Below are 14,799 nucleotides of genomic sequence, written 5' to 3'. Positions count from 1 at the left end.
CTTCATCATCCACCTTCACAAACTCCTCAAATTTGCCAACAAAATACATACGCTCCTTCAAATTCCTCCAATTCTCACTGTTGCTATCTCATTTGTCTGCTGGACCATGTTTTTAGATGATGTTCTCTCCAAAGCCACTCTTTCCGAAGCAGTTGATTATTACACTTGATGTAATACTCTCGCAAGCAATAACAAGATTACGGATAGCATCCAAGACATTCCAATTTGGCTGAAAATTGTCCCTCCTTGTATGTTGCGGATCAAGTACCTTATCTGGCGGGCTCTGTGTGCTCTCTTGAGATTATAAATAATGCCTTGATCCAGTGGTTGCATTAAACTGGTGATATTGGGGGGAGGTTAAAAGCAATAGCCGTATATTTTTCAACTTAAGTGTCTCGGCAGAATGTGCTATACAATGGTCTAGAATCATCAAAATGTTCCTTTTTTCTGAAGCCATTCTTCTGTCCAATTTTGATAATCAAGATTGAAAAATTTTGACAGTAAGCCAAGCACTTCTATTGGCCTCATAATCATAGGAAAGTTGGTTAACTGCTTTAAAACATCTTGGCTTGGAAAACTTACCAATCACAAGTGGGCATAGTTTTGTACTGCCATCTGAATTGCAGAATAACAGAACAGTGAGTGTTTGTTTACTTAATTTTCCACCATGACAAGATCTCTTTGAACAGCAAATGTTTTGTTTGACAGGAAATTATAAAATAAACCTGTCTTGTCAAGATTAAAAATATCCTTTGCCTCATATTTTTCAAGGATGGACCGTACAGAACACAACCAGTCTGTAGCCTTTTCTTTGTCGACTAATCCAGACTCACCGCAAACATTTTGCGAAACCAAGTTATTCTCGTCTTTAAATCTTTGGAGCCAGCCACTGCTGCATTTGAATTTGCTAATCTCGTGTTGCTGAGCTAGATAACTTGCCCTTGCAAAATTGGATCTGGTATTGGCGAATTAGATGCACATTTTTTGATACCACTCAAAAAGTTTTGTTTCAAGCTCCTTGTGTTTTGCACCATGAATTCATTTCCCGTTTTTCATCTCTGCTCCAGTGTCACACACTTCAAGTCTTTTTTTGGTTTTTCAGTATTGTAGATAAAGTAGGTAAAGGGATGTTGCATTCCTTTGCAATGTCCGTTTTGCTTCTTTCCGTCCTATCAGCCTCTTGTATAATTTTTAGTTTAATTTCCAGACTTAATTCTGTGGAGAGCGAGGGAGTACATGTAAACAGCTTAGAAAAACTTTTTATTATTTTGTTAATTTGACAACTCATCCTTCAGAAAGATGTTTCTTAGAGTGCACTTGACATTTTAGCTACCATAAACTGCTTTTGTTTACACAAAACTAATTTCTAACAAGTCAGTGCCATCATCCAGGAAGTAGGGAGCCAGGTGGCCGGGGGTAGTAATCTGATAGCTCTGCCAAGATTTGTATTAAACATAAAAAATGACAATATTTATTTCTCATGGGGTGAAAAAGAACTTTGTAATACATAATAAACGAATATGTTTACATAGAAAAACCTATCCTTTCGCAGGGGAATGGTATGTGCTTCATATAAACGATTACTTTGTATAAACCGAGTTTGTATTAACGAGATTTTACTGTATAATACAAGAATATCAGAATACTAGTATAATACAAGAATATCAGAATACTAGTATAATACAAGAATATCAGAATACTAGTATAATACAAGAATATCAGAATACTGGTATAATACAAGAATATCAGAATACTGGTATAATACAAGAATATCAGAATACTGGTTTAGTACAAGAATATTGGAATAGTAATTTCAAAACAATAAATTAATTAAGAAGTTTTATACAGTGTGATATATTTTATACAGTGATACAACTGAAAGCATGGATCAATGTACAACTCCACATCAGATTCAGAATACATATATCTTGATTCTCTTCTTTTCTTTTGTCCTCTTTTGTTATATGTACAAACATGGCAGTAGCCACTGCATTTTGCTTGCATGGGGGTAATAAATCTTCAGTTATCTGTAATACCCAACTGAAATTTCACAACAGTATTATTTTTTAGCAGTATACTCTTGGTAAAAATCATGGGCATACATCTGCAAAATTTAGAGAGCATACATCTGCACAATTTAAAAACTTTTTTTGTACAGGTTGACTCTCACTAATCTAGCCACCGGTAATCCGGTACCACCGCTAATTCAGACATAATTTCAAATTTCCCTAGTTGGTGCACCGACCAGCCACTACTGTTTTGGTGGTGTTGGTTGCAACATCAGCTGTTGGTGTGAAATCGTAAACACCGGCAAGCCATTCCCACTTGTTTTCTGCAATTATTATTATAACCTGCTCACATTAGCCCCAGCCATGGTTCCAATGCATAAAGGAAGTGCCTCTCGTGGTGTTAAGCGCAAACTCCATACATTGTCCATAACAGATAAAGTTGAACTTCTGAAAAAACTAGACAGTGGTGTGTCTGTGAGAAGTTTAACTCTGCTTAATTGTAAATTCCAGCAATTTCTCTCAGTTTCTCTTATTTTAGTAATTTTCTTTTAGCCATTCCTTTTTAGATTTTTTTTTACAACACACTTGTACAAACTTGCGGAAAAACACAACACAACACTTGTTTTTACAAAATCTCTGACAATACTGACAAACTTATTGCGATGTTTGAGAGTTTATTTTATTGCAATTAGTTTTATTGCTGCGCTCGCAATAAACTAATCACAAACAACCTTCATATGTATGCCGTAATAGAGTCACATGTATGTGGCTGACACTGCTTCTCAAGAAATAAAGTAACCTACTGGGCCACATATATGTGACATCAAAAAAAAAAAAATCTTTTTTTTTTTGATATTTTAAGCGAAAAAACGACAACACTGACATTATAATATTTATTTTAGAATTACTAATCAAATTATTTGCTAAATATTTTTTGTTCTCTAGGGAATTTTTTTTCTCGCTTGGCAGTCAACGTGTTAAAGGTAGGAAGAGGTGGTTAGCTGTTGGGTAACCTGTATGTGCTAAAATAACCACCGGTGATCTGGCACCCCACAGGTCCCAATGCTGCCAGATTAGTGATGGTCGACCTGTACCACTTTACTGGTTTTTGCACGCACTCTACCAAAATCAGCATCATGTTGTCACATCTGCCCATTGAACCCATGTTGTTGTTATATTCATTTACACGTTCTGGCTCCATTATTTTTTCTTTTGTATTCTAGTTGACTTTGTCAGTGTTGAACCATCTTGTCTTCCAAAAGAATTTCAGCATTCTAACTTCCTTTCTGTCCATCCAGTGCAGTGCCATATGTGCACTGGGATAATATCTTTGTAATATCTATAGTAATTTTTTATTTGTGGTAATTTTCAATTTGAATTAAAAATAATCCTTTGGTAATTTTTTCGTCAAATTGAAAAGTGGCATTCTTTTCCTTTTACAATAAATAGTGCCAGAAAGAATTGGTTTTATTTTCATAAAATTCCTTAGATAGCAGTGGACTTGTACTCCAATTGCCTGTATACATACTATGCTGCCCTACAGTTAACATATGGATACTCATCCATTGATAGTTGGTCATGTCCTACCCAAGCACCATATGTTAGAGATGAAATTAAAGATGCTTGTAGACCTCTGAATAGACAGTACAGTTGTGAATGCAAGATGCTGTGATTGACAGAGTTAACAGACTTCCAGCATGGAATGATAATGGGTTGCCTGATAAGCAATTGGCCTGTATGTGATGAAGCACTGAAGATTCCTAGGGTGATGTAATCTGCAAATGGAAATGGACTGGCACTGAAACTTTGCTAAATGACCTGGAAAACCTCCAAAGAGAGCACATCAGAGAATCATCTGCTCAGAATACAGGTTGATGCTGTTGCAGCATGCACATGCCCTTGGTTGGTGGAAAGTTGGGACATGTTTCAACACCAGTACAGTGCACAAGGTGCTATGGGTTACCAAGTTGTGCAGCCATCCATAAGCCACTAATCACCCTGACTAATGCCAGATGCTGCCTAGCCTTGGCTGTTCTTGCCATTCTTGGACTTTTGAGTGATAAGTTATGTTTTGTGGTCTACCAATGTGACAGTTGTGCCTGGATGTGGTGGATGCCCAGAGAAAGCTACTGGATGGACTGTATCATCCCAACAGCAATGTTTTGTGGAGGTAGTGTGACAGTTTGGGATTTGTGGTTTGGCCTGACCACTGGTGGTTTTAGACAAAACCGTGAATGCTGTGGTCTACCTAAATGTTCTGGACAATAATGCATTACCTACATTATGACACCATGTAGGGAAGGCCTGTATCAGCAGGACAGTGCTCCATGTTAATTCTGCTCACATTGTGAGGGACTGGTTTGAGGACATGAGCCTCAAAAAGTTGTACTTTCCAGCCCAGAGCCCTGACTGGAATCCTGTAGAGAACCTTTGGGATGAATTGGATTGTTGGGTGTGTGTGGGAGGAGACACTCCCCAAAACACAAAGTCGATATTATTTTCATTTTGAAGGCTGAATGGTGGAATATATCAAACAACATTTATAAAAAAAACTAGTGGAAGTTTCCCTGCAGACTAGAGCCATGTGTTATGTTCATGGTTTATAAACAAAATCTTCTGTTTCTGACATCAGGTATTTGTATTTGATGGTTTATTCAAAAGCAGCACCTATGTGTAAATTTTATTTGCTTCACTATTTGCAATCACAGTGCCCAGCCTATTAAATTTAAGGCTCTTATGTAGTCAAGTTTATAAGTAGGCCACTATTCCTTTATGTTAAAGACCAAAAAATTCTTCAAGGTGCATCTCTCAAGGGAAATATCGTTTACTTTTACCTTTATTTTATTACCTTTATTACCTTTGTTTAATTTCATTTTGAATCCTAGTAATGTAAAACTGCATATAAATTCCTGGAATTGATGTAAAAATAAACTTTGTTAACAGTAAGGCTGTCCTTTTAAAACAAATGATTATTCTAAAACGTTGAAAGGAACATTGAAATCGCATCTCATTCTTCAAATAATGAATAATCAACTAATGAATAAATCTGCTCATTTTTCCATTGTGAAAAAAATATTTTGCTTTTGAAATTGCTAATAAATTTAATTTTATCTTGAGTTAAGCATCTATACCATTGTTTTTTTTAAGCAGAAAGATCTGTTATTCATGCAGCTGCAGTTATAAGTCAGTTAGCGTCTTTATAACTCTTATAATTGTTTAGCATCTTATGTTCTTGATTGCATTGCTAACAACAAAAAGTAAAATCATAAAACTTGGTTTCACTGAATGTGTGTTTGACAACAATGTATCTTTTATATTAACTGCTATGAGAAATGATTATAGAAGGATAAATAGATATATTATGCATGAAAATATTAGGATTTTTATAAATAAAGGTGTAGCAGATATAATATTGATTTTTGAGATGAGTAAAACTTAATTACTTTTATTTACAAAAGAAATAAAAGCCCACAATGATGTGTCACAAATATTTAATAATTAATAAATGTAATACAGATCATCAGAGTTCGCTTAAACTTTTCAACATAAATACTTGCAATGAAGAGTCGTCAGTTGTTTAACAGTATACAATTAACTAAGAAAAGCTCTTTGTTTACAAAAAAAGTAATGAGGAGCTTGTAACAGTTATTTCATTGGTTCCTAATTGGCACCAGTGCCAAGGGGGGGTACTCTTAAATTGCACCATGACATATCAACATCCTAGGCACTCGTTCTGAAACCAACCACAGAATATAATACAATTTAAAGCAATAGTGCCTCATTGCTTTAAATTGCTTTGGTACTTAGTCATAGTTATAATTATTGTTGGAGGGTACAAGTTGTTACTGTGTACAATAAAATCTTGTTAATTTTAAGTTCAAGAGACTAAAACATGTCAGTTTCAATTTAAGCAGGTTCTAAATATTCGAAAAAAGATAAGATTGAATTTATATAATAATTGAAACGTGAAACAAACTTATCTAGTTTTGTATAGCAGCGACAACTGCACAGTGAGAAATCTACTTTTTTTTTTTTACATAAAGTAGAAAACAAAAATAATAACACCAGTGATGGTTTATTATTTTCACAAATGGCACAATGTGTTACTTCCGAAACTGCTCACATAAGATTGCTGTGTATAATTAGGAAGGTAGTATTTTGTTGAGATGTCTATCAGACAAGATATAACAAGGATTTTCCCATGATAGTACAAGGAGCCATGTGGACATCTTTACAGTATTAATGTTGCATCTGAATTTATCTTAATTGCAATAAAAGGAATATTTTGTTGGAAACAATATGAAGTTTCTTAAATCCTGTGTTAGTTGTGCTGGGTTGATTCAACCCTAACAATACTTCAGCAATTTGTGCTTCATGTACTCATTCTCTCTCTCTCTCTCTCTCTCTCTCTCTCACTCACTCACTCACTCACACACACACACACACACACGTGCGGATTTTCTTGTTTGTTTGTTTCAATAAAAGTATCAATTAAAGTATCAACACATTACATCTCAATCTGAAAGGTTTTGAAAATGGGGTTAGTAGGCCTATTTTCAAAACCTTTCAACCAGATTCAAGACAGAATATGTTTACACAAGCCAAATTTGAAGAAATGCTCTGGATTTCAGATCTAGAAGTTGATGAAACTAAATCAATCATTATCATTAGCCATCTTCAATCCACTGCAGGATGAAGGCCTCTCCAGCAACTTTCCAGTTACTTCTGTTTTGAGCACTGGCCATCCATTTCTACCCACAAACTCATGAATTTCATCAATCCATCTCTGCTTTTGTCTTCCAGGTTTTCTTCTAGCTCCTCTTGGATACCATTCTGTTATTTTCTTAGTCCATCTGTCATCATGTCTTCGAGCTATGTGTCCTGCCCAAGACCATTTTAGTTCTTTAGTTTTGATAAGAATGTCCTTTACTTGAGTTTGCTGCGTAATCCATGTGTTTCTCTTCTTATCTAACAGTCTGATTCCCAATATAATTTGTTCCATTCTTCGCTGTGTAGTTCTCAGCTTCTCTTCCATTCTTTTGGTGAGTGCCCAAGTTTCACTTCCATAAGTCATGGTGGGGAGTATACATTGGTTCATTATTTTACGTTTCAGACAAACTGGGATATTGCTCTTCAGTATGTGACTATATTTCCTGAATGCTATCCATCCAAAATTTATTCTTCTCTTGACTTCTAGCCATTTATCATTATTACAGCTAATAACTTGTCCCAGATAAGTATATGACTCCACCTTTTCAATTACTGCTCCTTCAATCATTATTTCCCTTTCTGTGGCATACTTGTTCATCATTACTTTTGTTTTAGCCATATTCATCTTTAGTCCAAAATCCTTACTAACTGTGCATAACTGATTAAGATTTTCCTCTAATTCTTTGGGATCGTGGCTTATGACCACAATGTCATCTGCAAATCGTAAATGGTTTAGGTACTCTCCGTTCACATTGACTCCTTTCTGCAACCAGTCTAATCTTCTGAAAGCTTCCTCAAGGGCAGCAGTTAACAGTTTGGAGATATTGTGTCTCCTTGTCGAACTCCTTTCTCGATTTTAAATTTCCTACTGTCTTTGTCTAGTCTAATAAAGGAGGTAGCACTCTCATATATTTTCTTCAAAATCATAATATATGGGGTATCTATGCCTTGTCTTTCCAGTGCCCTAAACATGGCCTTATGCTGTATGGAGTCAAATGCCTTTTCATAATCCACAAATGCCAGTCATAATGGTGTTTTATATTCATTTGCTTTCTCCATTAGCTGTGATATTACGTGAAGGTGATCCATAGTTGAGAATCCTGTCCTAAAGCCAGCTTGCTCTTTCGGTTGATTCTCATCAAGTATTCTTTCTAATCTGTTAGTAATGACCCTTGTGAACAACTTGTAGATGTGGGATAACAAGTTAATTGGTCTATAATTTCCAATTTCTGATTTATCTCCTTTCTTATGCAGCAAAACTATGATTGCATTATTCCATTTTTTAGGCGTCACACCTTTTCTAATGCACTTTGTGAAGAGCCTTGCCAGTTTTTGTCTTATGTCTCTTCCTCCCAATTTTAACAACTCTGCAGTAACTTCATCTTCCCCCTGGGCTTTCTGATTCTTCATTTTCTTCAATGCATGTTCTACCTCATCAGGATGGCGCATTATAGCCTCAGTAGCTAATGCGCCAATAAAATCAAAACCAACCAACCAATCAACCTCATCAGGAAGAATATCGGTATATCCTTTACTCCTTGTATAATTCTCTATAGTAGTCTTCTGCTATTTGAATTATGCCTTCTCTGCTGTTTATAAGTTCACCATCGCTATTCTTCAGTTTCAGTATCATTTGTCTTTCTGTATTACTGCTCATGGCTGTTAATTTAAATCCTTTGTTTTCCCTTAATGCTTGTTCTACTTTTCTTGTGATAAATCTTCTTATGTCCTCTCTGAGTCTCTTTCTAATGGCTTTGCATAACTCAGTATACTCAATTTTCTCCCTGTCAGTGTTTTTCTTCCTCTTCATTTGTCGTCTTCGGTTCATCATGACAAGTGTTTCTTGACTAATTTTTTCTTCTTTGGATTTCTTTTTCCCTATAGGTTTCTTGGGCTTTATCACTTTCAGAAAGTTGTAATATTCCTAGTCGATATCTTGGTCCTGAGCAGTCTGCAGAAGGTCAAACTTGTTCTTAAGTTCCAGTACATACTGCCTTTTCTCCTCTTCTGTTATCTCAAAGACCTTTGTATTATTTACTCGAGTCAGTTTTTTCCTTTCCTACATTTATATCAAGTGTACATCTTAACCATTCTGTGATCACTTCCAACATTTACATTATTCAGGATGGTAACATCATTCACAATATATCTTCTGTTAGTGAAGATGAAGTCGATTTCATTAGTAGTTAATCCATTTGGACTCTTCCATGTCCACTTTCTGTTCATCCTTTTCTTGAAAAAAAGTGTTCATTACTGACAGTCCTTGAGATTCTGCAAATTCCACAAGTCTTTCACCTCTTTCATTTCTTTCACCAATTCCAAAATTTCCTATAGTTCCTCTTTCTGCGCTGTTTCCAACCTTAGCATTGAAGTCCCCCATAATAATAGTGTAGTGGGTTTTCTGCTCATCTAGAAGACTCTCAATTTCGGTGTACATTTCTTCAACCTCTTCATCATCATGGCTCGATGTTGGTGCATAAATCATTATAATCTTTAGCTTGTACCGCTTAGAAATCTTGAGTATTAGTCTTGACACCCTTGGTGATGTACTTTTGAATTCCAAAATGTTGTTTTTAAAATCTTTATGGACCAGAAACCCAACTCCTTTCACTGTTTCCATTGGTGTACAGCAGATTTCCACTTGATAAACTTATGTGATTCATTTCTTCTTCTTGTTTCAGCCAAACCGATGATATTCCAATTCACATTTTCTAATTCCTTTTCCAGCTCTAATATGCTGTCTTCACCAATGAGTGATCTTACATTATAACAGGCCAAGTTCAGTTTCCGTGCATGGCAGCCTGGTCATACCCAGAGATTCTTAGCACCCTCTGCTTCCAGTCTGATCTTCTCGCTGCCGTAAGAGGGAGAGTGAAAGCTGCTGGGGACTGAGGGCCATTTGTTTTGTTGTGCTGTCATATGCTGGAGGGTTAATTAATAACATATATAAATGTAGAGGATATTGCAGTGGGGAAAAAAAGTTAGAGTTTTTATTTTTTAATGTGTTTTTTTTTTGTAATGAAATTTGATTTTGATTTTATTTTTGATAATAATACCATTGTAATGTGAAAATAGGAAAACATTTAGTATTTATAAGCATTTATATATATAGTTTATCAGTTTTTACAAAATTTCCAATTTCCATTTCCTTGAAAAAACTTACTTGATACAAGTGGCCTACATGCTGTCTGCAAACTCACTCTCAAATGGGTTAATTAAGATTTTGTTGAAATAAATTATTAGTAAAATTTGTTGTCACAAGTGTAGGTTACAATATTTTTATTTTGGAAATTTCTTGAATATTTTATCAGCAAGTGCTTTTTTAATATTGCTTTAGGCGATGATGGTAAAAAAGAAATAGAAAATCCAGGGCTTCAGAAAGAATCTGAAAACGTTTATACTTTATGGTGTAGTGGAAGGGTCTGTGTAGAAGGTATGCTTGTGGAATTGAAATTCTTAAAGCGACAAGACTTGGTCAGTGTGATATCTAATATGCTTAGACCGGCGTCAGACCAAATTGTAAGTTTTAACTTTATTCATTATGTTTTTTTTTTTTTTTAATTTAAGTGTGATATCCTGAAGTCTGTTCTCTTAATATTTCCTATAAGAATAATTGTGAGTGAAAAAAAAAAGTCATTCTTAATGCTTTTTGACCAATACTGTTCTTAATAAAAAATAAAATGGAGTAGTTATTGACCAAATATGGTTGATTATTTTGTGTTCATTTGTCTCTATGATGCATGCTGATCTTTGTGGTGCTTTTATTACTGATTTATTATTACACTGTTAAAATCATTTTATGTACTCAGGTAGCCCTACTTTGTTCCCAAAAATGGGTCAATATCTAAAAGTAATTTATCAAGTAAGGTTGTAACCAGCCTTCTGCATTTCTCTAAATTGTTTTTTATATATCAAAGTGACTTGCTCAGTTTCCTTCATATAAATAAAGGAGGATGCTTATATTGATCTAACACTGAAAGAAAAAGAAAACCAGATTTTTTGTTTTCTGATGCACAGGAAGCAATATTTGTGGTGTGCTTATGCCCAGATAGATTTGAAGCAGTGTAGTCCCTAATAGAGATACATGATTTTGTCTAGAGATCTGAGTGTCATCAAAGATGAGTATAGGAGCAGTAGATTTTTTTTTGCAAGGCAGGAGTGAGTTTTAAAACTAGTGAAGTTACCTAAGTTTTCTTTGCCCCATTGGAGAACTACTTGGAGATTGGCATCTAAGGAATTGGTGTTGAATATTCAAGGAGTTGAGGTCATTTGTGCAGGGCAAAGTTTCTCAAATTGGAAGGTGGAATATAGAGTGCTGTCTTCAGTAAAACTATGTATAGGATTTCCAGTCACTGGAAGGTGGGAGCTTGTAAAGAAAAACCTTTATGCCAACCACGATTAAAAGCTTTAGAAATGTTAAGGGCAACTGCTTGTATTCACCACACTTTTCCATTGAATTTGTCCAAGGATGAATAATATAAGCCAATATATTACCAGTGGATTGACTCTGATGAATCCATATTGCCAATTGCTGATCAGATTTAAGGTTTCAAGATAGTTTAAGAGTTGGCGGTAGATGAATTTCTTCGTTACTTTGGAAAAGTGGGGTAAGTGCATTGGGGCAATAATTGCACATGTTTCACCCTTTTTAACAGATCCTGCTGTTAGACAAATGCCAGTATATTTAAAAATGTTCTCTATAAACAATTCTTTACAGAAGGAAAGTTATCTATTTAACTCTCCTTCATGTAAGCATCAACACCAGTGCACAAATGCATATAATTAATTAAATTGCTGTCTTCCTCCTTTTCCTGAAATAAAATTCTAATTATTGGATTTTTAGACGATACTTCTACATTAAACATTTAATCATTAGGTTTATACATGACTGCACTATTAAATCACTGCAGTGAGATATAAAAGAATGATAATTTAGTTTCCCCTAACACATACTGAATCATTTTAACTGTTTCAATTATCACATGGGTTTCCTGAAATCCTGAGGTTTTTTTTGGAACGGTATACAACAGTACGATGTACCGGCACCTTTATTAACAGTGATGGGTGACATTTGCATGCAGTACATTTCAAAATTTGAAATATATCAGTAATTTTTTTTTTCACATGTTTACTCATTATTCAAATACATATGCTAAAAGTTATTTAACTAAATTTGCATTTTTCACTGTCTATTGTTAAGATATTTTCTACATAAAACTTTATAACCATATTTGGAATTTTAATTTACTCAGTTGAACCTCTGTTTAACGAACTCCTTCATAGCGATTTTTTTGAATTCCTCTTGGCAATTACATTTAAAATAGTTTTGGTTGAGCAAAGAAAATTTTCGTATAATGAACGGATTTTTAAAAAAATTTTTATGTAAACTCCAAACACGAGAGGTATTAGAACCTATAGTACTTAGTACCGTGCTTGGGTTGGAGGTTGAGAAGACGAAAGAAGATGTTTGTTGACATTGGACTTGAACTTATGTAGACTAATTTTCAGGAAATATGTATGAAGAAGGTTGATCCAGAAAGCGGCAGTTGAATGAGTAAACGAGGAAGATGAAAAGTTGGTTTTGTGAGTTTGAAGTTGGACAGTAAATGGATGTTGGCTGGTGGTGGCACGTGTTTGGACTGTTTTGAAAGAGAGAGCGGGAATTATAGAAGCCAATTCACAAGAACAGTGCCCATGGAAGTATCTGTAGAAGAGGCATGCAGCAGAAACAGTACGTCTATGAGACAGCGAGTGGAGAGACTGTTAGAGATGAATCATTAATTAAAATAGTTTTGGTTGAGCTGCCCTCTAACTGCCCTCTTCTGAATGGAATCAAGAAGCCTGAGAGAGGTTTTGGGGGCACCACCCCAGATGTGGGAACAATATTCCATGGCAGGGCAGATTTGCGATTTATACAGAGTGAGCAGCTGTTTTGAAGAAAAGTAACGCTGAGAGCGAAAGAGAAAACCAAATCTTTTAGATGCAGAGGAAGAAATATTTGTAATGTGCTTGTGCCAAGAGAGATTAGAAGTCAGGGTAATCCCCAAAAGAGATATATCATTTTGCCTAGAAATCGGAGTGTCACTAAAGATAAGCATAGGAGCAGAAGAATCCTTTTTGCGAGATATAAGACAAGACTGAGTTTTAGAAGGGTTGAAATCACCTAAGTTGTCTTTGCCCCACTGGAGAATTACCTGAAGATCGGCATTTAAGGAATTGGTAGCAGATTTTCGAGAAGTTGAAGCTGATTGAACAGGGCAAGGTTTCTGAAAATGGAAAGTGGAATGCAATGTGCTATCATCGGCAAAACTATGGATAGGATTTCCAGTCAATGGAAGAAGGTCATTAATATACAAGAGGAAAAGAGTGGGGGAAAGAACAACCTTGGGGGACACCAGCATTAGTGGAGAAGTTAGAAGACAGAGAACCGTCTACCATCACCCTCAATGAGCAATCAGAGAGAAAACTGAATAACCAATTACTAAAAACAGTTGGCAAACCATAAGATGGAAGCTTGTTTAGACGACCTTTATGCCAAACATGATCTAAAGCTTCAAGATGTCGAGAGCAACTGCTTATGTTTCACTGAAATTTTCCATTGAATTAGTCCATAAATGGGTGACATAAGCCAGAATATCACCAGTGGATCGACACTGGTGGAATCCATACTGGCAATCGTTGATCAGGCGGAAGGTTTTTAGATAGTTTAAGAGTTGGCAGTTAATTGATTTCTCCATTACTTTAGGAAGAGTAGAAGAAATTGCAATGGGACGATAATTGGATGGGAGGGATTTGTCACCCTTTTTAGGAACTTCCTGGATATGAGCAAATTTCCAAGCAGAAGGAAAAACACCTTTGGAATAAGAAAGTGAAAAAAGGCAGAAAAGAATAGGAGTAAGTTCAGGAGCACAGGTTTTGAGAACAATTGGAAAAATACCATCAGGACCTGGAGCTTCCTTAGCATCAAGATTCGTCAAAATGCTTCTGACATTCTTTTGAAGGAAGACCACAGGAGGCGTTGAATGGAGCGTGTTGGGAATGGTGGGGGGTGTTTTACCAAGATCATTAATACACGAGTTGGAAGAAAAATGAGATGGTAGCTGGTCAGCTTTATCCTTGGCTGAAGTGACAACAGAACCATCTGGTTTGGACAGAGGTGGGAGTAGAGATGGGCAAAAGTTGCGGCCAATAGCTTTGGCAAGAGACCAGAATGCTCAGCTACCATTAGGACAAGAAGCAAGTTTTCTACGGGCGCCTCCGTAGCCAGGTGGGAAGGAGCAGCGGTGCGTAGCACACGCTTCTTGATTAGACCGGGGTTCGAGCCCGTCACCACCAAATACGGAAGATGCGGAAAGGTCAGGAAATGACCACCGCATCTCCCGGAGCAATATGGCCTTAGTTGCTAATGCTCCTAAAAAAACCAAATAACAAATAACAAATAACAAGTTTTCTACTCTTAGCCTGTTCAAACTCTAGTTTGGACTGATTAATAACTGCTTTACAATTGTTGTGAGCTTTGGTGTAGGCAGAAAATGAAACTGAAGAATTAGAAACAAGCCAATTACGATATGCAACATTCTTCTCTTGAACAGCCGTTGCACATTTATTGGAAAACCAAGGTTTAGATAAAGGATGAGATTTTTAAAGTGTGGGATAAAGAATTCCATTCCTGCAAGAATAATTTCACTGACACGATCTGAGCAAATGTTGACATCAGAAGTTTTGAAACAGTAATCCAACCAAGGAAAAGTAGAAAAGAAATCTCGCAGGTGATCCCATTTTGCCTTCTTGTAATGCCAAACAACACGAGGTTGGGAATAGCCATGAGATAAAGGCTGCATTGGAGAAGAGACAATCACCAAGTTGTGATCTGAAGTGCCTAAAGGACCTCTCACTTCAACCGTGTACTTAGAAGGGTTTTTTGTGAGAAAAAGATCAAGAGTGTTGGCTGTATGATTAGGATCGTCTAGTATTCTTGTAAGTAAATGAAAAATCTGTGCATGTTCATTAGTAATTGCAAAAGCCTCATCATCTCGACCAGCTGCGTTGGTGTGATTAGAAAACGTAAGCCAGCTGGAGT

The 14,799-nt window shown here is 36.0% G+C and overlaps 1 protein-coding gene across 5 annotated transcripts in view; it reads left to right on the top strand.

Moving 5' to 3' along the window:
- The window catches only part of LOC150079459 (PAT complex subunit CCDC47), a 264,969-nt gene that overhangs the window by 100,923 nt on the left and 149,247 nt on the right, over positions 1–14,799 (top strand). For all 5 annotated transcript variants that reach the window (XM_090383780.1, XM_090383779.1, XM_090383781.1 and 2 more), the window contains one exon: positions 10,057–10,238. In XM_090383780.1, the coding sequence (XP_090239906.1) occupies positions 10,057–10,238 (182 nt within the window). The remainder of the gene's footprint in view (positions 1–10,056; positions 10,239–14,799) is intronic.

The sequence above is a fragment of the Mastigoproctus giganteus genome, chromosome 10 (genome assembly GCF_048544385.1).
Source record: "Mastigoproctus giganteus isolate SK-2022 chromosome 10, ASM4854438v1, whole genome shotgun sequence".
Lineage (NCBI taxonomy): Eukaryota > Metazoa > Arthropoda > Arachnida > Uropygi > Thelyphonidae > Mastigoproctus > Mastigoproctus giganteus.
Note: the sequence above shows the minus strand (reverse complement) of the source record. Positions and strands in the feature narration are given on the sequence as shown.